The following is a 26,621-nucleotide window of genomic DNA, read 5'->3' as shown; positions in this document are numbered from 1 at the left end:
TGAGGAAGCTGGAGAAATCCACGTTCATCCCGTGTGGTTTGAGGGTTCCCAGACGGAAGATGAGGTGCTCTTCCTCCAGCCGTCGTGTTGCCATGGTCTGGCGATGGAGGAGGCCAAGGACCTGCATGTCCTTGGTGGAGTGGGAAGGGGAGTTGAAGTGTTGAGCCACGCGGGTAGTTGGGTTGGTTGGTCCGGGTGTCCCAGAGGTGTTCTCTGAAACGTTCCACAAGTAGGCGGCCTGTCTCCCCAATATAGAGGAGGCCACATTGGGTACAGCGGATGCAGTAAATGATGCGTGTGGAGGTGCAGGTGAATTTGTGACGAATATGGAAGGATCCCTTGGGGCCTTGGAGGGAAGTGAGGGGGGAGGTGTGGGTGCAAGTTTTGTATTTCTTGCGGTTGTAGGGGAAGGTGCCGGGAGTGGAGGTTGTGGACCTGACGAGGGAGTCACGGAGGGAGTGGTCTTTTCGGAACGCTGATAGGGGAGGGGAGGGAAATATATCCCTGGTGGTGGGGTCTGTTTGGAGGTGGCGGAAATGACGAAGGATGATACGATGTATCTGGAGGTTGGTGGGGTGGTAGGTGAGGACCAGTGGGGTTCTGTCCTGGTGGCGATTGGAGGGGCGGGGCTCAAGGGCGGAGGAGCGGGAAGTGGAGGAGATGTGGTGGAGGGCATCGTCAACCACGTCTGAGGGGAAATTGCGGTCTTTGAAGAAGGAGGCCATCTGGGTTGTTCGATATTGGAATTGGAATTGGAATCCCTGCAACTGCAAGAAATGCAAAACCTGTGCCCACACCTCCCCCCTCACTTCCCTCCAAGGCCCCAAGGAATCCTTTCATATCTGTCACAAATTCACCTGCACCTCCACACACATCATTTACTGCATCCGCTACACCCGATGTGGCCTCCTCTACATTGGGGAGAGACCGCCTACTTGCGGAACGTTTCAGAGAACACCTCTGGGACACCCGGACCAACCAACCCAACCACCCCGTGGCTCAACACTTCAACTCCCCCTCCCACTCCACCAAGGACATGCAGGTCCTTGGCCTCCTCCATCGCCAGACCATGGCAACACAACGCCTGGAGGAAGAGCGCCTCATCTTCCGCCTAGGAACCCTCCAACCACAAGGGATGAATGCAGATTTCTCCAGCTTCCTCATTTCCCCTCCTCCCACCTTATCTCAGTCCCAACCCTCGGACTCAGCACCACCTTCTTGACCTGCAATCTTCTTCCTGACCTCTCTGCACCCACCCCCTCTCCGGCCTATCACCCTCAGCTTAACCTCCTTCCACCTATCGTATTTCCAACGCCCCTCCCCCAAGTCCCTCCTCCCTACCTTTTATCTTAGCCTGCTTGGCACACCTTCCTCATTCCTGAAGAAGGGCTTATGCCCGAAACGTCGATTCTCCTGCTCCTTGGATGCTGCCTGACCTGCTGCGCTTTTCCAGCAACACATCTTTCAGCTCTGATCTCCAGCATCTGCAGTCCTCACGTTCTCCACAGATAATTCAGAGTCCAGTATGATTTTGCTTCATTGAGTAAGTAAGCCGTATGTTTGTTGAGAATAAATACTATCCAATACTCTCTGTATTGATTGTATATTGAATTAGAGTTCATTCATTGAGTTTTTTGTCGAACACAGCAAATTTATCCCATGGGATAATTCAGGGCATGTTTTTTCATAGCTCAGAATTACTCCAGCTGTCAAGGGATAAGAAAGACAAGCTCCCAATAATGATGCTGAACCATCCCTAATGTTAGATTATGGAGTTAAGCACCGAGATGCTCAGAGCATTATGTTCACAGTGTTGCAGATTATTTGGAGCAGTGAAGGAAGGAATGACAGGCTGACACTGTCTGGTGGATGCTGCACAGGCAGAGGTGCCACCTTTTAGAGAAAACTTTCAAATGAGGACTCTAGATCTGCCAAAGGTGACTGTCCAAACAAATACAACAGGAGCAGAAAGAGACCATTCAGCCCCTCGAGTTCGCTCTGCCATTCAATAAGATCACGGCTGTTTATGCTTCAAATTCTACATTCCATCTGCCTGCCAACACTCCCCCCCCCCACCTCCCCACCACCGAAAACCCTTGATTCCCTGCCTAACATGGGTCTTTCCATCTCTGTGCAGAGACCCCACTCCCAATGCCTTCTGAGGCAGAGACTTCCAAAGCCACACAATCCTCTGACAGAACAAACTTCTTCTCATTTCTGATCTCTCACTTTAAAACAGTGCCCCCTTGCTCTAGACTCACCCACAAGAGGAAACATCCTTCCTATGGCCACCTTGTCTTGACCCTGTTATACATATCAATCGAGTCACTCCTCACTTTCCTGAACTCCAGTGGAAGTGTGCCCAGTCTGTCCAACCTTTCCTCCTGAGGCAACCCCTGTTCCTTCCAGGGATCAATCCATAAACTTCCTTGAACATATTTACATCGTTCCTTTGTTTCGAAGAACCAAAGGGGAGTTTGTCCCAATGTCTGGCCGATGTTCATGTTTCCAATCAACATCAGTAATTAACCTGATCAACATCTCATTGCTGTTTGTGGGACTGTATTGTGCACTGGTGCATATATTACAGCATTGACCACAATTCTAAAATACTTCATTGACTGTAAGTGGTTGTGAAAAGCACTGAATTTTAAAAAAAAGTCTCTATTTCCTTAAAACCTCCCTTTATTGATGGAGTTCTCTAGTTACTCTGAGTATTGAGTGTGAGTTTAGATTCCAGCACAGGGGTTAGAAAACTTGAATTCAGCTCAATACCCTCCAGAAATGAAGCCTCCACTAATTGTTGGTAAAACTCAACTGGGGATTTGCTCACCTCCCTCAGGAACAGGAAAGTTCTCTCCTTGTCCACTCTGAACCTACATGTGACTCCAGTCCCAAAGCAATGTGGTTGACTCTTACCCTCCCTACAATGTGTCCCAAGGAGTTTTTAGCCGGTCAAACAGGAATTAAATCAAACCAGTCCCTGTATGTGCAAGATGCAACACAGGTAAGGACAGGGAGAGTACTGCTGGCCAGGTCAGCTTTCATTCATCAACCCTTGTTGCCCTCAAGGAGGTGATGATGAGGCAGCTACATCTGAGTGTCTCATTTGGCCACTTCAGAGGGCAGTGTGGAGTCAATCACATTACTGCGGGTCTGGACTCACATGTAGGCCAGACCAGGTAAGGATGGTAGATTTCCTTCCCTGAAGGGCATTTATGTATCAGATGGGTTTTTACAATAATCTAGCTGTTTTACAATTAATGTATTTCATTCCTGATTTATTAATTAAACATAAAATCCACCCCCCAAAAACAGCAGCACAGTACCAGCTTCGAAAGCTAGTACTTTCAAATAAACCTGTTGGACTATATCCTGATGTTGTGTGATTCTAAACATGGAGCAGGGGAGTTAGGGGTTAGATACTGCTCTCTGCAGCTGACAGCAAGAGTCCCAGAGGCTGAGTTGTTGGCACAGGCCAGAACATCTGCTCTGGGTTGGAGAGACACTTTCAGTGGGAGGGGAACAATCCAGTCGTCATTGTACAACTAATTACCAATAAGATGGGAAAGGAACAGGAAAGAGGTTCTGCTTAAAGGAAAGGAGCAGTTGGGGCTGAATTAAAAATCGAAACCTCGAGGTAATAATCTCTGGGACGTCACTGTCTGGACCTGTCATTCTCTCAGTGTCACTGGGTCAAAATCCTGATGGTAACTGGGGGTGTCCCTGCAGCACATGGACTGCAGTGGTTCAAGAAGACAGCTCTCCACCACCCTCTCAAGGGGCAACTAGGGACGGGCAATAAATGCTGGTTCCAGCCCCTGATGCCCACATCAAATGAATAGACAAAAACATACTGATCCACAAAGCAAATTGGAATAGTGTAAGCAAGATTAGAGAGATTACTGAGCAGCTGGGAAGGATGGATTCTGATTGGTGGGGCACTAGTAACTGTACTGGGGTATCTGGGGTGTACCATTGGGACAATCTCCTTCTGAACTGTGCTGGGCCTTGTGTTCTGGTGAGGCATATAAACAGGACAGCTGAGCATTTTAAACTGAATAGTGGGGAGAAGGGATCAAGTAGGGAAACCACAATGAATTATAGAAAGGAACAAGGCAACAGGGCAAATTAGCAATAAAAGAAATTATAATCTGAGTCAAGCAGGAAGGGAAACAGCATAAAAGACATTGCAGTGTGTGAGCAGGTAAGGCTGGAGGTTAATCAGATGAGGGGAACAGGCAAGTGAATGTGTTGAGGAGGAAGGCTTTGAGGGATTTGGTGAGATATGGGTTTTGTTTTTAAATTGCGTTCCCAAATCCAGTTTTCTCACATCAATGCAATAATAATATTGTATAATACCTACAACATTTATGAGCTCAGTGTCATGACATCAATTGTGCAATAATGCAGAGGCTAAAATGTCTAAATTGTGAAGACAGGGTTCAATAAACAAGGCTTGTATTCCCTTGAGTGTAGAAGGTTTTGGTCCTGGTCAAACTGAGGTGTCAGTGATGATTACAGGAGTTGATGAGGTGAATAGAAAACAACTGAGGCTGAGTCCAGAACAAAGAGGTGTATTCTTAACCTTACAGCCTGGCTGCTCAGAGCAGATATAAAGAAACTCTCCTTCACTAAAGGTAATGGAAATCAGGAAATCCATCCCTTGGAGATATTGTGGAGGTTGAGGGTTAATTGAACATTTCAAAACTGAGCTCTGTAGATCATTTTGTTGGGAGCCAAGGTGGGCAAATGGGGTTTTAATACAGATCAGCTGAGATCTCATTAAATGGTGAACCTTGCTGGAGGGATGTGCAGCCTCTTGCTGTCCTTGTGTTCTGCTAAAGCCGGCTTGTTCAGTATGCAGCGCTCATTCTGGAATCCCTCTGTGAAGAAAGCCTTGTGTTGATACAGAGTGAGCAGGGGTGTGTATCAATCCGATCTGAATGCTCCCGGTGTGATTGCTGTCTTTCAACCATCAGGGTTAGTCGTTTGGGAATCTCTCAAGCTTGACAGAATCAGAATCAGACAATAATACAGTGCAAGTCTGGTCAGCACTGGCTCTTTGGTAGAGTTACCTGGTTAGTGCCAGGCCCCGCTCTTTCCGAGTCCCCCCACAACTTTTCTTTCTCCTTTACATAATTTACCACTTTCAAATCAATGATCAAATCTGAATCCATTGTTCTATCAAGCAGAATCCTAAATACATTGACTGAAAACTTATTCCCTTATGATGACTCTGTTACATTTGCCTATTACCTTGGATCTGTATAGTCTAGATGATTAATCTTTCAGTAACTGGAAGCCATTTTCCTTTATTTAATCTTTCAAAACCCTTCATACAATCAAGTAACAACAGTAGGCCACTTGGCCCTTCAAGCCTGCTCCACGGCTGATCTGATTTTAACGTCAATACTACATTCCTGCATATCCCTGATAACATTCAATGTTCTTGGGAAACAAGAATCTGTCTACCTCTTGTCTTAAGAATACTTAAAGGTGCTGCATCCACTGTCTTTTGAGGAAGAGGATTCCAAATATTCACATCTGTCTGAGAGAAAGACTGCTTCCTCATCTCTGGGCACTTTTTATTTTTAAACTTATGCCCCTAGTTCTAGATGGCCGCACAGAGAAAACATCCTTTCAATATCCAACTGGTGAAGTCCCCCAGGACTGTACGTTTCAATTAAATCACCCCCCACTCTAAGCTCCAGAGGATACAGGTCTAGACTGTCTAGCCTTTCCTCATTTGGGGAACCACTCATTCCAGGTATTAATCTACAAAACCTCTCATGATTGTAAACACCTCCATTGCATCCCTTCGTGGTTTTGCCTGATCTCAGCAGAACAATCTCAAAGCCTCTCCCAACCTTCCCAAGTGACCATTGTGCCTCAACACTAGAACCATTCTCATCATTCTCTTCTGTACACTCTCCAAATCCTTCCTGAAGTCCAGTGCCCAGAATTGGACACAACACACCATATAGGGCCAAAACTAGCATTTGATAAAGATTCAGTACAATATCCTGGTTCTCTAACAAACAGAGAATGCTGGAGAAACTCAGCATTGGAGAGAGAAACAGAGTTAACGGTACAATTCCAGAATGAGTTTTCTTCAGAAGACTCTTGTTCTGAAGAAAGGTCACTAGACCTGAAACATTAACTGTTTCTCTCGACACAGATGCTGAGATTCTCCAGTATTCTCTGTGCTTGTTTCAGATCTCCAGCATCTTCAGTATTTTGCCTTTAATGCTGGCATTCTACAGCTTTACTTATAAAGCTCAGGATCCTGTAGGCTCTATTAACTGCCCTTTCATTTGTCTTATTCCTTCATCTGCCACTGTGGGGTAGCACAGTGGCTCGCACTGCTACTGCACAACACCAGGGACCCAGGTTCAATCCCTGCTTCGGACGGCTGTCTGTGTGGAGTTTGCACATTCTCCCCGTGTCTGTGCGGCGGGTTTCCTCCCACAGTCCAAAGATGTGCGGGTCAGGTAAATTGGCCAGGCTAAATTGCCCGTAGCGTTAGGTGTATTAGTCAGGGGTAAATGCAGGAGACTGGGTTTGGGTGGGTTGCTCTTCATGGATCAGTGTGGACTTGTTGGGCCGAAGGGCCTGTTTCTACACTGTAGGGACTCTAATCTGTTTTATCATCTTCAGAAATTTATGCACAAATATCACCAAGGGTTCTTGTAATCCCTTTAAGTTTGTACAATCTAACACCTATTGTCTCTTATTCTTGCTGCTAAAATCAATCGTTTCACACTTTAGATGTGAGGTCTCACCTCATCCAGTGTGGAAAATACATCAGTTCACACATTGCTATTGGAATCACATTATCAATCTCAGAAACTTTAGTTTTCTTCCTTAAAATGATTTAGAAATTTGTAGGAAAAAGAGAAGATGGCTCTTGAGAAATGATTAGGCAACTCTTCACCATCTTACAATGTCTGACACCGATATATCTATCAGCCACTGACTTACTGTCTCTCTCATCGGTTCTGAATTATCATCTCTTTTATTGATCTGTCAACCATTAGCAAGCTACCAAGAGAACCATTAAAAATTACAATCCGAAATGAGGGCATTCAGCCCATTGAGTCTGGGACAGCTCTTTGGTGGAGCAATTTAAAACAACCCATAGGCAATAATTCAGCTGCTATTGCAATCCCCTTTTTCTTAAATTAATGATCAGGACCTGGGTATCACTGGGAAGGCAAATATTAATTACCCACACCATGTCCAACTGACTATATTTAAAACAGTATATTGAGTACATTTAAAACAGAGGGAGATAAATTCTTGATTGCCGAGGAGATCAAAGGTTACGGGGAGAAAGTGGGAAAATGGGGTTGAGAAACCTAACAGCCATGATCAGAGCAGACTTGATGGGCTGAATGGCCTACTTTCTGCTCCTATGGTCTTATGAACTTAGGAAAAGGTGGTGGAGAGCTGCCTTCCTGCATATTGGGGCAAGGCCCCTTCAGGGGCCAGTGAAGAGTCAAACTCAATAGGACTCGCATGTTTTGAGACAAGATGAGTGCTTCAGATTTCCTTCCTTGAAGGACCTTAGTGAACCCACTGGGTTTTTCACTGCAATCCAACAAACATGGTCACTTTTCCCAATGTTTCCTTTCTGTGTTATTGCAATGTCTCTGCTTTTTCCGATTATATTCTTGTCGAATCGAATCTTTTTTTTTATGACCTCAACAAACTGCATCACTGTTTTTTATAATGATCTTTTAATGATCCCACAGATCTTGCTATTTCTTCAGTCCATTTAACATCTAATTTCCACGTTTCGCATCAAATTTTGTTTCCCCCCTCCAAAATATGAGAACTCATACGTTTCTACACTGAAGTTCTCTCGCTAATGAGACAGCCATTCTGTTAGTTATTAATGGCTTTTTCAGTATTTTGCTGCAGTCCTCCTCAATTTTAACTGTAGCCCTCAATTTGATGCTGTCCACAAGTTTTCTAAGTTGTGTCCAGTCTGGATTTAGCAGAGAGTAATTGCCAGTACAGCGTGAAAACCTTCATCCCCACAATCTGTGCTGGATTTAAAGACAGGTCCCATAGGACAGACTATTGTGCTTTAACCCACAAGTCTGACTTTCATCCGTGGAGCAGTCAGCAACGCATTCCCAGCTCCTGTCAGTTTAGTTGATCACTGAATAGGCAGAGGCTTGGAACCTTGGCCCTAATTAGTGGGAAACAGGGCAAACTGTGCTACAGGGCAAACTGTGCTACAGGGCAAACTCCAGTCCACATGCTGGAATTGACAGGTCTGGAACTGACACCCCAACTATCGAAGCACACAGACATTTAAAAAAAAAACATTGAGCTGATAAAGAAAATTGACATTCAGAGGTATTTGATAAAGTCCCCCGCGGGAGGCTGGTTAAAAAAAAATTAAAGCACATGGGATAGAAGATACTAGCAATGGATTAATGATTGGCTAACAGAGAGAGAACAGAGAGTAGGAATAAATGGGTCGTTCTCACATTGGCAGGCTGTGACTACTGGGGTATAACAAAGGTCCTCAACTATTCATAACTGACATCAATGACTTGGAGGTGGAGACCATATGTAAGATTTCCAAATCTGCAGATGATCCAAAAGCTAAGTGGGAATAAGTGTTGTGAGGAAGATGTAAAAGCAGTTTCTGGAGGACTTTGACATGACTAACATATGGGCAAGAACAGGGCAGATGGAATATAATGTGGAAAAATGTGAGGTTATCCACTTTGGTCAGAGAAACAGATGTGCAGGGTATTTCTGAAGCATTAAGATGTTGGAAAGTATGGATGTATAAACGCATCTGTGTCAATAAATCTCTGAAAACTAACATGCAGGTGCAGGAAACAATTCCAAAGGCAAATGGAATGTTAGCCTTTATCACAAGGGGATCTGAGTACACGAGTAGTGACGTTTTGCTTAAATTGTATAGGAGTTTGTGTGGACTGCACTCTGGAGTGCTGTGTACAGCTTTGCTCTCCTTATCTCAGGAAAGGTATTATTGCCATAGAGAGAATGCAATGAAAGTTTACCAGGCGTGTTCCTGGAATGGTGGGACTGTGTGGTAAAGAGAGATTGGGCAAACTGGCCCTCAAATAATGAGAAGCAAACTGATTGAGACTTACAAAATCCTTAAAGGGATGGACAGGGTAGGTGCCGGTAAGATGTTTCCCTGGTTGGGGAGTCTCAAACCAGGGGCTCAATTGAAAATTAACAAGGTCCAATGCTCATTTAGATCTGAGGTGAAGGAATTTTCTTTTTTAGTCAGAGGGTTGTGGACCTTTGGAAATCACTACCACAGGTGGCTGTAGATACTCTGTCTTTGAGTACTGTATGTTCAAGGTAGAGATTTTTGATAACCAATGGCACACAGGAGTTTTGGTCTGGGGGTGACTAAAAGGATTGATGTATTCAAGCAGGCATAACCACATTGAATGGTGGGACAGGTTCCAATGGGCTGAATGTCCTATTCCTTCCAATGGCTTCAATGAATACTTTCCTTTGGTCTTCACAATGGAACAGCATAATATAAGGATAGATGGAAGGTGGAGGGTGGAAGACTGAAATATTAGAAGAAATTAACATAGAGAAAGGATGTACTGGCGTGTTTCTCAGTCTTAGAAATGATACATCGAAAGGCCTAGATGAGATGTATCCAAGGCTGCCGAGGGTGACAAAGAAGGACATATCTGGGGCCCGAGCAATAATTCTCAAATCCTCTCTGGCCACAGGGGAAGTGCAGAGGACTGCTAACATTGTCCCATTATTAAAAAAAAGGAAGAAAGATTATATACCAGGAAATTTCAGGCCAGGAGGTCTCACCTCAATAGTGGGGAAGTTATAAGAAAGAATTCTGAGGGACAGAATAAAATTGCACTTGGAGAAACTTGAATTAATCAGGGATCATCGGCATGGACTTTTTAAAATGGAAATTCATGTTTTACAAATTTGATGGAATATTGTGAGAAGGTGACCAGGAATGTTGATGAGGACAGTATGTTTGATGTAGTTTTCAGCAAGCCTTTTGATCAGCTTCTCCAGGCAAGAAACTAAGAGCCCTGAGAATCAAAGGTAAATTGGGATGTGGGTCCAAAATTAGCTTTAATGAGTAGGAGGCAGAGGGTGGCATCACAGGAATGTTCCTGCTGCTGGAAGTCTGCTTGCAGTGGGGTTCCACAAGGCTTGGTGCTGTGACCTTTGCTGTTTTTGGTGCACATCAAAAAGTTGGACTTAAATGTAGGGCTATGATGGAGAATTCATGGATGACACAAATGTTGGTAGGATGGTGAACAGTGAGGAGGATAGCTGTAAACTGCGGGAGGATGGCAATGGGCTGGTCCACTGGGCAGAGCAGGGACAAATGGAAAAGTGTGAGGGAATGCACTTTGGGGAGGGTTAACAAGGGAAGGGATAACACTGTGATTGGTGGGACCCTGGAGTGGGCTGAAGGTCATAGGGAGCTTGGTCTTCACATCCACAGATCCCCGAAGGGAGCAGGGCAGATCGATACTGTGGTTAAGAAAGCATATGGGATACTTGTCTTTGTTAGCTGAGGTACAGAATACAAGAGCAGGAGATTATGCTAAAACTGTACGAAACACTATGTTGCTCACAGCTGGAGTACTGTGTGCATTCTGGTCACCACGTTATAGGAGGGATGTGACTGCATTAGAGAGGGTGCAGAGGAGATGTACCAGGATGTTGCCTGAGCTGGAGGGGCTGAACAATGAGGAAGGATTGATAGGCTGTGAATATTTCCATTGAAGCAGTGAAGGTTGAGAGGGGGGAGGAACCTAACAGAGATGGATGAGATTATGAGGGGCACAGATAGGAAGGCACTTTTTCCAACATTAGAGGGGTCAATAACAAGAATTTATATTTAACAGTAAGAGGTAGATTTGAGGGAGAAATGTTTTCATTCACATTCCTTCCTATGGCATGGTGTCCATGACTGTACTCAATACCCCAGCTGAGGTCTAACTAGTCACCGACTTAACCAAATCATCTAGATGGCTGAGTGAACCAATGCCCCCACACCTCCCAACCGCAAACATATGGAAGAGGAATGAAAAGACATGCTGAGAGACTGAGATGAAAATGGATGGGTGAGGCTCAAAAGGGATTTGTATGCAGCAGAGGTGAGCTGTGCTGAATCTCATCTTTATCTGAGCAAACCCACAAACAGGATCCAGAATAGGCCACTCTGCCCATCAAGCCTGTTCTCCGATTCAATAAGATCATGGCTGATCCGAGTTTATCCACAACTCTGCATATCCCCAATAATCATTCATCCCCTTGGGAATCAAGAATCTATCTCCCTGTGTCTTAAAAAGATTTAAAGATTCTACATCCAATGCCTCTTGAGGAAGGGAATTTTGAAGAAGCTCAATCGTCTTGAGAGAAAATGTGTTTCCTCATCTCTATCTTAAATGGGCATACCTTATTTTTAAACTATGACTCCAGTTCTAGATTCTGCCATAAGTGAAAACATCCTTTGAACATCTGCCTGGTCAAATCCCCTCTTCCATGTTTCAATGAAGTCACCTCAAACTCTAAGCTCCAGAAGATACAGGCCTAGCCTCAGAGGTGAAGGTTTACTGGAGGGTCCCAGATCCCACGTATTTGCTGATCAGAAGTTTAAACATTGTAAATAATTTGATTTGATTTGTTATTGTCACATGTACTGGGATACAGTGAAAAATATTGTTTTGCATGCTAACCAGACAAATCATACTTTATACAACTATATCAGGGTAATAGAACAGAATGCAGAATATCATGTTAAAGCTATAGAGAAGGTGCAGAGAAAGATCATCTTCTGCCTGTTGGAAGAGGATTGAAGAGTGTATAACCAGATTGGGAGGGGTCTTTGATAATGCCTCAAAGGACATAAAAGATCATGCAGTAATCTTTCAAAGAACAGGAAGGATTTCCTGGGAAATTGGAACTTCCAACTGGCAAATACCTGAGTTAGGGTCAAGACTCTGGAGGGTGTCAATAGATTTATTTGAATAGTTACTGAAGATACATGACAAGAATGAAAGTCTGTTCTAACTCCTTGGCTAACCGTGAAATTAACTCCTTCTAGTCACTGAGGTAAAAACAATGACTGCAGATGCTGAAAATCAAATACTGGATTAGTGGTGCTGGAAGAGCACAGCAGTTCAGGCAGCATCCAACGAGCAGCGAAATCAACGTTTCGGGCAAAAGCCCTTCATCAGGAATAAAGGCAGTGAGCCTGAAGCATGGAGAGATAAACTAGAGGATGGTGGGGGTGGGGAGAGAGTAGCATAGAGTACAATGGGTGAGTGGGGGAGGAGATGAAGGTGATAGGTCAAGGAGGAGAGGGTGGAGTGAATAGGTGAAAAAGAAGATAGGCAGGTCGGACAAGTCTGGACAAGTCAAGGAGACAGTAACTGAGCTGCAAGTTTGAAACTAGGATGAGGTGGGGGAAGGGGAAATGAGGAAGCTGTTGAAGTCCACATTGACTCCCTGGGGTTGAAGTGTTCTGAGGCGGAAGATGAGGCGTTCTTCCTCCAGGCGTCGGGTGGTGAGGGAGCGGCGGTGAAGGAGGCCCAGGACCTCCATGTCCTCGGCAGAGTGGGAGGGGGAGTTGAAATGTTGGGCCACGGGGCGGTTTGGTTGATTGGTGCGGGTGTCTCGGAGATGTTCCCTAAAGCGCTCTGCTAGGAGGCGCCCAGTCTCCCCAATGTAGAGGAGACCACATCGGGAGCAACGGATACAATAAATGATATTGGTGGATGTGCAGGTGAAACTTTGATGGATGTGGAAGGCTCCTTTAGAACCTTGGATAGAGGTGAGGGAGGAGGTGTGGGCACAGGTTTTACAGTTCCTGCAGTGGCAGGGGAAAGTGCCAGAATGGGAGGGTGGGTCGTAGGGGGGTGTGGACCTGACCAGGTAGTCACGGAGGGAACGGTCTTTGCGGAAGGCGGAAAGGGGTGGGGAGGGAAATATATCCCTGGTGGTGGGGTCTTTTTGGAGGTGGGTAAACAGGATACAGCAGTGTTCTACATGTCACTCCGAATCCCCCTCCCTGGCCTTTATCCTCATGACTCTCTTGGTTGGAACAGCAAACATTGAGAGGTCAGCCAAGCTTCCTTCAATACTCTGACACAAACTCTACCAGCAATATTAACAGCCACATTGGCTGCAGTCTTGTTCCATCCCTTGTCATGTGCTGGGGTACAGGGCCATTTCATCAGGGTCATGTGTGGGGACCTTGCCAACGTATCACCTCCACCAGATTGTAGTATAAAGGCCCCTGGTCAATTATCCTGTTCTGACACCAAGTGAGGCCCTTCGATGGGCAGTTAATATGCCTGGGAATGTTTGATGGGGACAGTGTAGAGGGAGCTATTCTCTGTATCTAACTCCATATGTCCCTATCCTGGAAGTGTTTGAAAGGGACACTGTAGAAGGAGCTTTATTCTGTGCCTAATGCCATGCTGTCCATGTCTTGGGAGTGTTTGATGTGGGCAGTGCAGATGAATCTTTATTTTATAGCCAACGCACACCGTCCCTGCGCTGGGAGTGTTGGATGGGAGAACAGTGCAGAGACAACTGTATTCTATATCTAATCTCATGCTGTCCCTGTCATGAGAATGTTTAATGGGGACAGTGTAAAGGAAGCTTTATTCTTTATATAACCCTACGCTGTCCCTGTCCCTAAGACCATAGGACAGAGGAGCAGAAATTAGGCTATTCAGTCCATCGTATCTGCTCCACCATTCAATCAGGGCTGATAGGCGTTTCAACTCCAATTTTCTGTTTTTCCCTTGACAATCAAGAGCCCATCAATCTCTGTTTTAAATATACTCAATGATCTGGCCCCCACAGCCTTCCGTGGCAATGAATTCCACAGATTCACCACTCTCTGGCTGAAGAAGTTTCTCCTTATTTCTATTCTAACTGGTCTTCCCTTTACTCTAAGGCTGTGCCCTCATGTCCGAGTCTCTCCTACCAATGGAAACATCTTCCCAACATCCGCTCTGTCCAGACCTTTCAGTATTCTGTATGTTTCAATTAGACCAGCTCCCCCATCCTTCTAAACTCCATCGAGTATAGACCCAGAGTCCTCAAATGCTCCTCATATGTTAAGCCTTTCACTCTTGGGATCAATCTTGTGGATCTCCCCTGGATCTGCTCCAGAGCCAGTACAACCTTCCTGAGATATGAGGCCCAAAATTTTTCACAATACTCGAAATGTGGTCTGACCAGAGCCTTATACAACCTCAGAAGTACATGCCTGCATTTATATTCTAATCCTTTCAAAATAAGTGCCAACATTGTGTTTGCCTTTTTCACTACTGACTCAACCTACAAGCTAACCTGAAGAAAACCTTGGACTAGGATTCCCAAGTCTCTTTGCACTGCAGATTTCTGAATTTTCTCCCATTTAGAAAAAATGTCCATACCTCTGTTCTTCCGACCAAAGTGCACGACATCACATTTTCCCACGTTGTACTCCATCTGCCACTTCTTTGCCCACTCTCCTAACCTGTTGAAATCTTCCTGCAGCCTCCACAATACTACCTGATCCTCCACAAATCTTTGTATCATCTGCAAACTTAGCCAGAATGCCCTCAGTTCCTTCGTCTAGATTGTTAATGTATAAAGTGAAAAGTTGTGGTCCCAACGCTGTCCTTATGGAACACCACTTGTCACCGGTTGCCATCCTGAGGAGGACCCTTTTAGCCCCACTCTCTGCTTTCTGCCAGACAGCCAGGCTTCTATCCATGCTAGCACCTGGCCTCTAACACCATGAGCCCTTACCTTACTCAGCAGCCTCCTGTGCTGCACCTTATCAAAGGCCTTCTGGAAGTCCAAGTAGATAACATCCTTCGGTTCTCCTTGGTCTAACCTGCTTGTTATGTCCTCAAAGAACTTTTAACAGATTTGTCAGACATGACCTCCCCTTGATGAAACCATACTGACTTTGCCCTATTTTATCATGCACTTCCAAGTATTCACAATGGGCTCCAGTATCTTACCAACAGTCCTGGGAGTGTTTGATGGGAACAGTGTAAAAGGAGCTTTCCCCTGTATCTAACCCCAGACTGCCCCTGCCCTGCAAGTGTTTCATGTGAACAGTGGGGAGACACAGAATGCACCGTTTACAAATCACAAGAATTACACTCAGAACTCTCAAAGGCCTGTTCCTAAATCATTGAGAATTTACTTAGAATCAAGCTCGTTCCATTGTAAAACCCTGGTTCCCGTCTCTCCACTCAGAAATTAGCTCTCCTCCAGTTTTAATATTCTCTAGTCCCAGAAGTCAGGATACAGTCATTTAATATTAATTTCTTCACAGTTCACCTGCATGTATCACGGAGCACGGAGGAATTCCCACCCCTGCTCATTTATCATGACAAGCCAGGTTTGCAAAGAAAATTACTTTTGTAGATTTTCACTTTCATTAATAATGCTCTTTGGGAAGTGGGCTGTTGGCTCTGTGAAGGAAAGCTGCTGTTCTGTGAGAGCGTGGACAGAGGAATGAGGTTTTATTTAATTCTTACTTATTTCCCCAAACCGTGGGGGATTTCCAGGCACAAAGGACTGAGTTCAGAAGCTCGTGCTCAGAATACAACAGAGTAAATTCAGTGATTATTGATGTCAAGAACTGAGCACCTTTTGGAATACTGCATTTGATTCTGGTCTCCCTGCTATAGGAAAGATATTGTTAAACTTGAAAGGTTTACAAGGATGTTGCCAGGGTTGGAGGGTTTGAACCATAGGGAGATGCTGAAGAGGCTGGGCTGTATTCCCTGGAGCTGAGGGATGACTTTACAGATGTTTATAAAATCATGGGAGACATGGATAGGGTAAAAGCGAAGTATTTTTCCTTGGAGTTGGGGAGGCTGAAACAAGAGAGCATAGGTTTAAGGTGAGACGGGAAAGATTTCAAAGGGACCTGAGGGGCAACTTTTTCATGCGGAGGGTGGTATGTGTATGGAATGAGCTGCCAGAGGAAGTGGTGGAGGCTGGTACAATTACCACATTTAAAAGGTATCTGGGTGCATGAATAGGAAAGGTTAAGAGGGATGTGGGCCTAATGATGGCAAATGGGACTAGATTAAGTTAACATATCTGGTTGGCATGAACAAGTTGGACTGAAGGTTGTGTTTCCATGCTGTACAATTCAATGACACAATGGCTCTATAACACAAGCCCCACTCCCAATACAAACTACACAAGTTGGAGCATACTGAACATAGTCCACAGAGGATGGAGACGTAACAATTGAGAAAACAAGACTTATCAACAACAAATTATCCTGGACAGATGTCAATGCCTATCTAAGGAGGAACTGGGTTCCTCTGTCATATCTGGGTGAACTGTGCCACATGCAACACAAGATCTAGAAAACCAGCCATACCAACTTCCCAACCGGAAACTTCAGCTGTCTAAAAACAAGGCCGTGCATTTGTATCTCACTTTTAGCGCACCAAAATATTTCAAAGCACTTCACAGGAATGGTTATCAAACAACAGACTAGCACAGAACCAGGAGTCAGTGATTTCATTCACATGAATAGACTGGAAAAATTCGGGTCATTCACAGGGAGGGGAAGGCTAAGAGGGGACTTACCAGGAGTGTTGAAAGTGATGACAGGTCTGAACAGAGTGGACAGAGCGAAACTAGTCCCCATGGTGGATTACAGGATGCTGATTGAACAAGACTGGCAGAAGAACCAAAGCCGACATGAGGAAATCTTTGTTTTAGACACTAAGTGGTGAGGATATGGATTGCACTGAGCGAGTGCTGGAGATATTCAAACACAGCTTTCAAAGGAGATTTGATAACTATTTAGGAGGAGGTTGTGTCCTGGCAGTAATATCACTAGACTAGCTATCAAGAAATCCTGGGTGGGTTTGAATCCCACCATAGCAGATGGTGACATTTGAATTTGCTAAAAAAAATTAAGAAAACAGTCTGTGGGCTATAAGCATTGTTAACTGATGTAAAAAAAACTATCTGTATACTCACGTCCTTTAGGGAAGGAAATCTGCTCTACTTACCTGGCCTGCCCTACTTATGACTCCAGACCCACAACAATGGGGTTGACTCTTAACTGCCCTCTGAAATGGCCAAGAAAACTATTGAAATCAAGGGGCAATAGGAAATAAATGCTGGCCTTAATAACAACATCTCAGGAAAGAATAATTTTAAAAAACTTGTAGGGCGACAGAGAACGGGACTTAGGAATGAATGAATGATGAATGATTTATTTATTGTCACATATATCTTGAAGATCCAGTGAAAAGTGTTTCGTTGACTCAGTCTGAAACCATTGTGCAGGTACAATAAAGATAAAAAGAAACGCCTTAAATAAGAGTTCATCTAGTCAAATTGGGCTTCAGGGCTCCTGCAAGGTGTTCCAGTCATAAATTATTAAATCCCTACAGTGCGGAAACAGGCCCTTCGACCCAACAAGTTCACACTGACCCTCCAAAGAGTAACCCACCCAGACCCATACCCTATATTTACCCCTGACTAACACACCTAACCAACACATCCATGGATACTATGGGCAAGTTAGCATGGCCAATTCACCTGACCTGCACATCTTTGGATTGTGGGAGGAAACCAGAGTACCCAGAGGAAACCCACATAGACCATGGGGAGAATGTGCAAACTCCACATAGACAGTTGCCCAAGGTTGGAATTGAACCTGGGGCCCCGGCACTGTGAGGCAGCAGTGCTAACTGCTCAGCCACCAAGCTGCCCACAAGAAAGAGCATAAAGGAATTGAGAGAGGTAGGAAAGTGGAGAGTTTCGGGGGCAGAATCTCCGTATGGAGTGCCTACACAGACAGCTGCCAATGATGGGATCAAGGAATGTGGGAGCGTGTACAAAGCCAGAATTAGAGGAGTACAGGGCTGTGGGGCTGAGGGAGATGACAGGGAAAGAAAGTAAGTGGTGAGGATGGCACAAAGGGTCCGCAGAAGGTGATAGACAGGTTAAGCAAGTGGACAAAAACTGGGCAGATTGAATGTAACGCGGGAAAATGGGAGGTTCTGCATTTGTAAGGAACAGAGAATCTGCATATTATTTAAATGGACAAAGACTACAGACAGCTACAGATCAGAGAGATTGGGAGTCTTTGTGCATAAATCACAGGACGCTAACATCCACATTCAGAGGGTAATAGGGAAGGCCAATGGAATGTTGGCCTTCACCTCAAGAGGAATGGAGTATAAAAGTAGTGCGCTCTTGCTGACACTATACAAGGCACTAGTCAGATCACAACGAGAATACTGAGAACAGTCTTGGGTCACTCATTTGAGGAACAGTGTACAGGTACTGAAGGCAGTCCCGAGAAGGTTCACTCAGCTGGTACGAGATATGGAGGGACTGTCTTATGAGGTGGGGTTGTGTAGACTGGGCCTGCACTTACTGAAGTTTAGAAGTATGAGAGGTGACGATTGAAACATACAAGATTCTTCGGAGAATTTACAAGGAGGATGTGGAAAGATTGTTCCATATTTGATGGGGGGGGACGACTCCAGAACCAGAGGGTATAATCTCAGAATCAGGGGTCACCCATTTAAACAGAGATGAGGAAAATGAAGGGAAGTAAATCTGTGGAATTCTTTACCGGAGAGGGCAGTATAATTAAGTATATTCAAGATTGAGGTTGACATATTTTAATCTGTGAGGGAATAAAGGATTACAGGAAAAAGGCAGGAAAGTGCAGTCAAAGATTATCAGATCAACTGCAATCTCATAGAGCAGACTCAATGGGCTGAATGGCCTGCTCTATTTTCTATGTTGCTAGGTGTCTGTGTCGCACTGAAGCATCAGTCTAAATTATGTGTTCGAGTCCCTGGAATGAAGCCAAAACTCATAACGCCTGGTTCAGTGGTGAAAGGGCTACCACTGAGCTGAGTCTGACAGTCACTGCTCTGAGGTGTTTCCTCCTGTACTTCAGTGTCTAACCAGGATAGTCAACGAGGTTAACAATAGACTGTCTGGGCCCACACCAAACTATGAAGGCTGGTTAATCTGGGAAACTGCTATCCATGTGTGAGCCTGCTCACTGAGAAAACCCAAGAGAGGAAAAGCAGCAACATCTCTGAAAACCTCCTGTTTCTTTCTGCACATGGATAGGGCACATCTTATTGGGGAAATTCCCACTTAAGTGCATAAATTGCTCTTGTTTGATGAGCAAATGCTGGAAGAGATGGGTTGAATGGTCTCCTTTACTTTTCTCTTCCTTGTCTCACACACCTAACTTCACACAATTTACTTTGGCAACATCTGCGTATGAAACAGATCAAAGCTGGGTTAGCCGCATGGAAATGACGAGAGAAGGAAAAGCACTCAGAAGGAATGTGTCAGAAGGAGAAATTATTAAATTCAGCACAGAAACAGAGAGAGAAAAACAGATAAAGCCTAGTGGACAGACAGATACAGGCAGAGTTAGCACTAGACTGACAGAGAGAGACTCTCAGCTACAGCACAGAAACAGAGAGGGAGAGAGACAGGAATAGAGACAGCAGAGGAGAGATGGAAAGCGAGAAAAACAAACCTGGAAAGTACAGCACAGAAACAAAGAGAGAAAAGCATAACGAAACTGGCAGCCCCAGAGAGAACAGGCAGGATCAGACTGGCAGACGCAGAGAGATTTGCATATACAATGGGACTGGCAGACACAGAAGGCAAAAGTGAGGACTGAAAGATGCTGGAGATTAGAGTCAAGAGTGTGGTGCTGGAAAAAAAACAGCAGGTCAGACAGCATCCGAGGAGCAGGAAAATCAACATTTTGGGCAAAAGCCCTTTTTTTCCTGATGAAGGGTTTTTGCCTGAAACGTCGATTTCCCTGCTCTTCGGATGCTGCCTGACCTGCTGTGCTTTTCTAGCACCACACTCTCAATTGGCAGACACAGAGACTGGCGGATGTAGAGATACTTGTAGACACAAAGAGATTGGCAGCCACACACAGCAGCTTACATTTTTACAACACTTTGATATAATCAAACATCCCCAGTTTGACACCAAACCACATAAGGTAGAAGACCCAAAACTTGTCAAAAGATACAAGTTTTAAGGAACATCTAAAGGGAGGAAAGAAAGATGGAGCGGTGGAGAGATGGAATCATTTACAATCCATGAAGACATGGCCACCAATTAAAACCAGTGATTCTCAAGAGTTTGGAATTAGACAGAGAGAGAAAGAGCTTGGATGAACTGGGAGATTCACTCCTTACTTAAGAGTAGGTCTAAAGCATAAAGGTCAGGTGACCCACATAAGAAATCCTGATACAACCTTCGTGGGGGAGGCTATTAGAGACACCAAGAGGCAATATCAAACTAAGCTTGAGACCCAGACTTACCACAGGGATATTGCTGTTTGTTGCAAGGCTTATAAAACATCATGGGATGGAAAGTCAAACAGAATTGTAGGCACCAATACATCCCAACCCAATGAGCTCAATGCATTCTACACTCGCTTTGCACAGAAGGTCAGTGAAACAATATCACCTATCCGAACAGCCTTGGGTGTATCTGTGCACATGGTCACTGCCACAGACATTAGCTTGGCATTCTTGAGAGTGAACCCATGGACAGTGACTGACCTGGATGGAATCCACGGCCATGTACTCACATCCTGTATGGACCAGCTAGCAGGAGCATTTGCAGACATCTTTAACCTCTCCTTACTATGGTCTGAAGTCCCCACTTGCTTCAAGAAGATCACCGACATCCCGGTACCAAAGAAAGATCATGCAGAATGCCTCAATGCCTTCTGCCCAGTGGCTCTGACCTCCATAATTGTGAAGTGTTTTGAGAGGTTAGTCATTGCTCACATCAACTCCAGCCTACCAAATCACCTTGATCCTTTGCAATTCGTCTATCAGAGCAACAGGTCCACAGCAGGTGCTATCTCCTGGAACATCTGGATAACATGTATACGTATGTTAGGCTCCTACTTATTGACTAGATTAGAGTGGTGACATCTCCGGGACACCCACACCAATCAACCACACCACCCCGTGGCCCAACATTTCAACTCTCCCTCCCACTCTGCCGAGGACATGGAGGTCCTGGGCCTCCTTCACCGCCGCTCCCTCACCACCAGACGCCTGGAGGAAGAACGCCTCATCTTCCACCTCAGAACACTTCAACCCCCGGGCATCAAATGTGGACTTCAACAGTTTCCTCATTTCCCCTTCCCCCACCACACCCCAGTTCCAAACTTCCAGCTCAGCACTGTCCCCATGACTTGTCCTACCTGCCTATCTACTTTTCCATCTAACCACTCCACCCTCCCCCCGCCCCCGACCTATCATCGTCATCCCCTCCCCCACTCACCCATTGTACTCTATGCTACTTTCTCCCCACCCCCAACCTCCTCTAGCTTATCTCTCCAAGCTTCAGGCTCTCTGCCTGTATTCCCGATGAAGAGCTTTTGCCCAAAACATCGATTTTCCTGCTCCTTGGATGCTGCCTGAACTGCTGTGCTCTTCCACCACCATTCTAATCTAGACTCTGGTTTCCAGCATCTGCAGTCATTGTTTTTACCTATTTTTTCCTACTTACTCACTACCGTTCCACCTTTGACACCATAATTCCAAACAAATTTGTCCCACTGTAACTGGATCCGCGACTTCCTGACCCATAGACCGCAATCAACAAGTCTAGGTGTTGACACCTCCTCCACCATAATCTATAACACCAGTATCTCATACTGAGCCCCTTACGATACTCCTTATACTCTCATGACTGAGTGGTCAAGGTCAGCCCCAAATACATTTACAAGTTTGGTGACAATGCCACCATTGTAAGTCAGATCTCAAACAATGCTGAGAGAGAAAACAGGAAAGAGATTGAATGCTTAGTGGCATTGTGCAAAAACACCAATCGCTCCATCAACGTCAGCAGAACCAAGAAGCTTACTGGTCATTGACTTCCCTGGCTGTATCCCTGCTGAGGTAGGGATGGTGGCCAGCATCAAGCTCCTGGGAGTGATAGATTAGATTAGATTACTTACAGTGTGGAAACAGGCCCTTCGGCCCAACAAGTCCACACCGCCCCGCCGAAGTGCAACCCACCCATACCCCTACATCTACACCTTACCTAACACTACGGGCAATTTAGCATGGCCAATTCACCTGACTTGCACATCTTTGGACTGTGGGAGGAAACCGGAGCACCCGGAGGAAACCCACGCAGACACGGGGAGAACAGTCCACACAGTCAGTCGCCTGAGTCGGGAATTGAACCCGGGTCTCTGGCGCTGTGAGGCAGCAGTGCTAACCACTGTGCCACCGTGCCGCCCTTGTTGATGATCACCAACAATCTGTCATGGTCCACCCGCATCGACATGATGGCCAACAATGTCTCTACTCCCTCAGGAGTCGAAAGAAATTCAGCATATCCACAAGGACTCTTGTCAATTTTTCATAGATGCACCATAGAAAGCATCCTATCTGGATGCATCACAAATTGGTATGGCAACTGTTTTTCCCAAGACTGCAAGGAAATACAGAGGGTCATCAACACAGCTTAGTCCATCACATAAACCAGCCTTCCATGCACTGACTCCATCTACACATCTCACTGCTTCAGGAAAACAACCAACAGAGTTAAAGACTCCCTCCATCCCTGTTACACTCTATTTTACCCTCTTTTGTCAGGTAGAAGATATAAAAGTTTGAATACATTAATGAGCAGGTTCAAGAACAGCTTCTTCCCCTTTGAATGGAACGTTCAAATGTTAGTGCTGATCTCTCTTTCGCTAAACCTTTTCTGTAGCTGTATTCTGCCACCCTGATGCACTTTGTATGGTATGATCTGCCTGCAGAGCATGCAAAACAATATTTTTCACTGTATGTTGGTACATGTGACCACAATAAATCAATCAATCAGACAGACAGCCCAGAGGGAGAAAAAGTGATAGATACAGAGACTTGCAACACACAAAGAGAAAAAGATGGGTAAAGCAAATTAAGAAGTCTGGTTAGCACGGACGACTTGGACCGAAGGGTCTGTTTCTGTGCTGTATATCTCAATGACTCTAAGGCAAATCAAAGTATTAAATTAGCAACAGGAGAAGGGAACTATCAAAGAGAATTGACTAATTTTTCAGAATTGGAGAGATCGTTAAGAACAATAAACTTAACCGTCTTTGAAGTCAAAAGCAGAGACAGGAAAGATGCACTGTTTGGGTGAGGGATTTTGAAGGGTCAAAAAAATGAATAACATGAGTCAGAATAAAAAAGAGAATGTACCTTGGAGAGAGAGAGACTTCAAATAAGACATTGATTCAAACAATGAGACAGACAGGATGGAGAGATCAGCAAAACACAAAGAGAGGAAATCTCCACATAGCAATAGCAATAACAGAACAGATATGTTGGTTAGGCAAAAAGAGACAGAAGAAAAGTGTTGTATCCGACAGGGGAATATCCAGACTGAGGAAAAAAAAGGCTAGAAATTGAAAAGATGATTGGCAGTTCGAAGCAGGAGAACCTGAAATCAAATAAACAAACCCTGGCATGGAAATTCTATTCTTGCCTCAGCTACATTGTGACAGGAATGTACATACCTGCACAATTCAAGAGAGGCTGTGCAAAGGCTGTGAACATCATAAGGTGCAGCTATTAAACACTTAGCTGGTTGTGAATGGGGATAAAGAAGAGAGGGAGAATTGTACATCTCATGAAACCATTAGCATGTTGGAAGGTGAACACTTCTGGCCCTGTGATCTTTGATTATATATCACTGACAATCCAACATGCTCCTCCTCAATTATCATGCCATCAGCTCAGATGTGCTGCACACTGCAGGAAGCCAGCCTGGGAAAGATGGAGGGAAACAAACAATAGACACTGACAGCAAAAGAACACCTGGGCAAGTGGAGACAGGGATGAGGAGTATAGAGACTGAAGCAATGGGAAAATCTGCTGACTTAATTCATAATGTCATTAGCAAACTAGGAAAGGAAGAGATAGCAAAGGTGACAGAGATGGGATAGTGAAACATTGAGGACAGAAACATAGAGACAGATTGAAACATACACTGAGTGATAATAATGTAGGAACAGAGATTGACAGAATTTGAGATGGAGAGGTCAGATAGGCAGAAGGACAGACTCTAAATGACAGTATTGAAAAGTGCAAAATACAAGATAAATGAATGTAATCAAACAAGGAAGTGAAGTTGAAAAAAGAAGACAGACAGGTAAATAGTGAGAAAAATATTTTAGTAATGTATTTTTTTAAAAAGGGAAGAGAGACCAAAAATGAGGAGCAAATGAATGAATTGACAGACAGTAGTTCATTGTCAGGGTGAGGAGTCAGTGATAGAATTCTGTGAACTGATAGTAATTTAAAAACATTCCAAATATGTCAACAACCTGCTAGGTTTGGGGCATTTCCAGTACATATTCAGAACTGATGCTTTGTTAGGGGGAGAGGAAGTAGCCTACAGGGCTATCAGTAAAAACTCATAAATTAAAGGAATTAAATATCCTTGTCCATGTAACTAGCATCACTCACAGTGACACACAGCGACATTGGCCATGAAGGTTACATCCCAAATATACAGTGAAAAACCAACATAAAGGCAAACACTACACTATAAAGACAATCCAACACTATAATGACAGCTTCACTCACTCAAACTCAGGTGCTTGTAGAGTTAAAGTAAGGGATTAACCTGGACTTTGACTTTGAGGTGAGTGAGACTGTGGGAGTCAAAACAGACTGAGTTATGGGAGAGTGTGAAGGTGACAAGGGGGAGATAGAGGGGAAAAGAAAGAGTGTGGGGTTTGACAGAGAAAGTGTTGGGGAGAGGAGAGAAAGAATGCGTGCATGCATGGTACAGGGAGAAGTGAAAGCTTGGGAAAGAGGAGAGAATGTGGAAGAGAGAGTGAACAGAATATAGGAATGGAGAGAAAGAGTAAGGGACAGAGCATGGGAGAGAGGGGAGAGAGGAGAGAGAGAATGGGAGAGAGGAGAGAGAGAATGGGAGAGAGGAGAGAGAGAATGGGAGAGAAAGTAAGTCAGAGAGGTAAGACTGTTGGAGAGTGGAGAGAAAGATTGGGGAAGACAGCGTGAGAGCGAGGGAAAGACAGCACATAAGAGAAAGTGGAGAGTATGTAGGAGAGGAGAGGGATGATAAATGTGAGAAATACTAGAGAGAGTGGGAGAGAGAGTAGGGAAGATAGATGGAGCACAGGAGAGGAGAAACTGTGTGTGAGAGAAAGGTAGTGTAGGCGAGGAGTGGGAAAAGCGAGGACGTGTGGGTAGGGATGGACTGAGCGGAGAGAGAGAGAGAGAGAGAGTGGCTGACAGAATACACTGGACAAAGAAATGGTTCGGGAAAAAAAGGCATCGGACGGGGGGGAGGGAAGGAGTCCGCAGTGCATCTCGCAGACTGAATGAAGTCTTTCTGGGCACAGTCAAAAGGGACATAAAAGACTAAATTCCCGAGCAGATACCGCCAGGAGCTGGGCGAGGAGCAAGTGGGGTTTCAGCACCTGGGAGGAGGTGGACAGCTCCCTGCGGTGAGCGGCGGACTGAGACTGAGGGCACTCACCGCTCAAAGGGTGCAGGCAGCAGGCGAGGAGCAGCAGCAGCGGCGGCGGAGGCGGAGGGAAGCCTCGCATCCCGGGTGACATCTCTCAGGAGCGGGCAGCCGCGCAGTCCAGCCCCAGCCTCTGGAGGAGAAATCAACCCCTAGAAATTGTCCCGAGGTGGAGAGAAACACAAACACAGACACAGAGCAGTCAAAGGCGCTGCTCCCGGTCTCCAGCTCCCTCTGTTATTCCTGTGCCATTCTGCAGCGCTCCCCGGCTCTGCCCAAATCATGCACACAGTCTTCATGCCAGCGGCTCGACTATATAAGGGAGGCTTGGCTGGAACAACTACAAGGGCATTGGTGCAGAGTAGACGCCAGTCAGGGGAAAGGGCGGGCGCTTGACTGACTGGACACCCGTTTCACAGCCTGACGCTGTGTTGCACTGTGGCCGCTCCTGAGTCAGGAGATTGGGCGATGGTTTGAAATTCACCCCCCCCCCCCCCCTCCACCCCCATCCCCACAACAGAGACTTTGAGTGTACAACTCAGGCTGAGGGAGACAGGCACAGAGACAGACACAGAGAGTCCTGGAGAAACTCAAGTCAGGACTGTCAACGTCTGCACACAGAGAGAGAGTTAGCATTTTGAATCAGATAGTGACTTCTTCAAGATCCGGTATATCAGGCTGGCTCCCATCAAAGTCCTGCCAATCACCTGATGAAGGAGCAGCGCTCCGAAAGCTAGTGCTTCCAATTAAACCTGTTGGACTATAACCTGGTGTTGAGTGACTTTTAACTTTGTACACCCCAGTCCAACACCTGCGCCTCCAAAGTCAGACCCAACAGACTTCAGAAACAGTGACTTGGCTGGACAGTCTAGGGGAGCCCTCAGCACCCTTTAACAACCTGCTTGCCCAGCCAGTCCACTTGGGTCTTCCTGCGTGTCAGAGGTTTTTTTTGGGCGGGGGGGCGGGGAAGGCAGTAAGTTAGGGAGTGGAGATTCAACGCCCAAGCAAATCCCTTCAATGCCTTCCCCCTCCCCATCTCTGCAGGCCCC

The 26,621-nt window shown here is 45.4% G+C and overlaps 1 protein-coding gene across 1 annotated transcript in view; it reads right to left on the bottom strand.

The window, feature by feature from the left end:
- The window catches only part of tmem8b (transmembrane protein 8B), a 130,988-nt gene extending 105,119 nt beyond the window's left edge, over positions 1-25,869 (bottom strand). Inside the window, exon 1 of the mRNA XM_072593570.1 lies at positions 25,585-25,869. Within this exon, the coding sequence (XP_072449671.1) occupies positions 25,585-25,666 (82 nt within the window). The 5' untranslated portion in view covers positions 25,667-25,869. The remainder of the gene's footprint in view (positions 1-25,584) is intronic.
- Between the last annotated feature and the right edge of the window lie 752 nt (positions 25,870-26,621).

The sequence above is a fragment of the Chiloscyllium punctatum genome, chromosome 2, assembly GCF_047496795.1.
Source record: "Chiloscyllium punctatum isolate Juve2018m chromosome 2, sChiPun1.3, whole genome shotgun sequence".
Lineage (NCBI taxonomy): Eukaryota > Metazoa > Chordata > Chondrichthyes > Orectolobiformes > Hemiscylliidae > Chiloscyllium > Chiloscyllium punctatum.
Note: the sequence above shows the minus strand (reverse complement) of the source record. Positions and strands in the feature narration are given on the sequence as shown.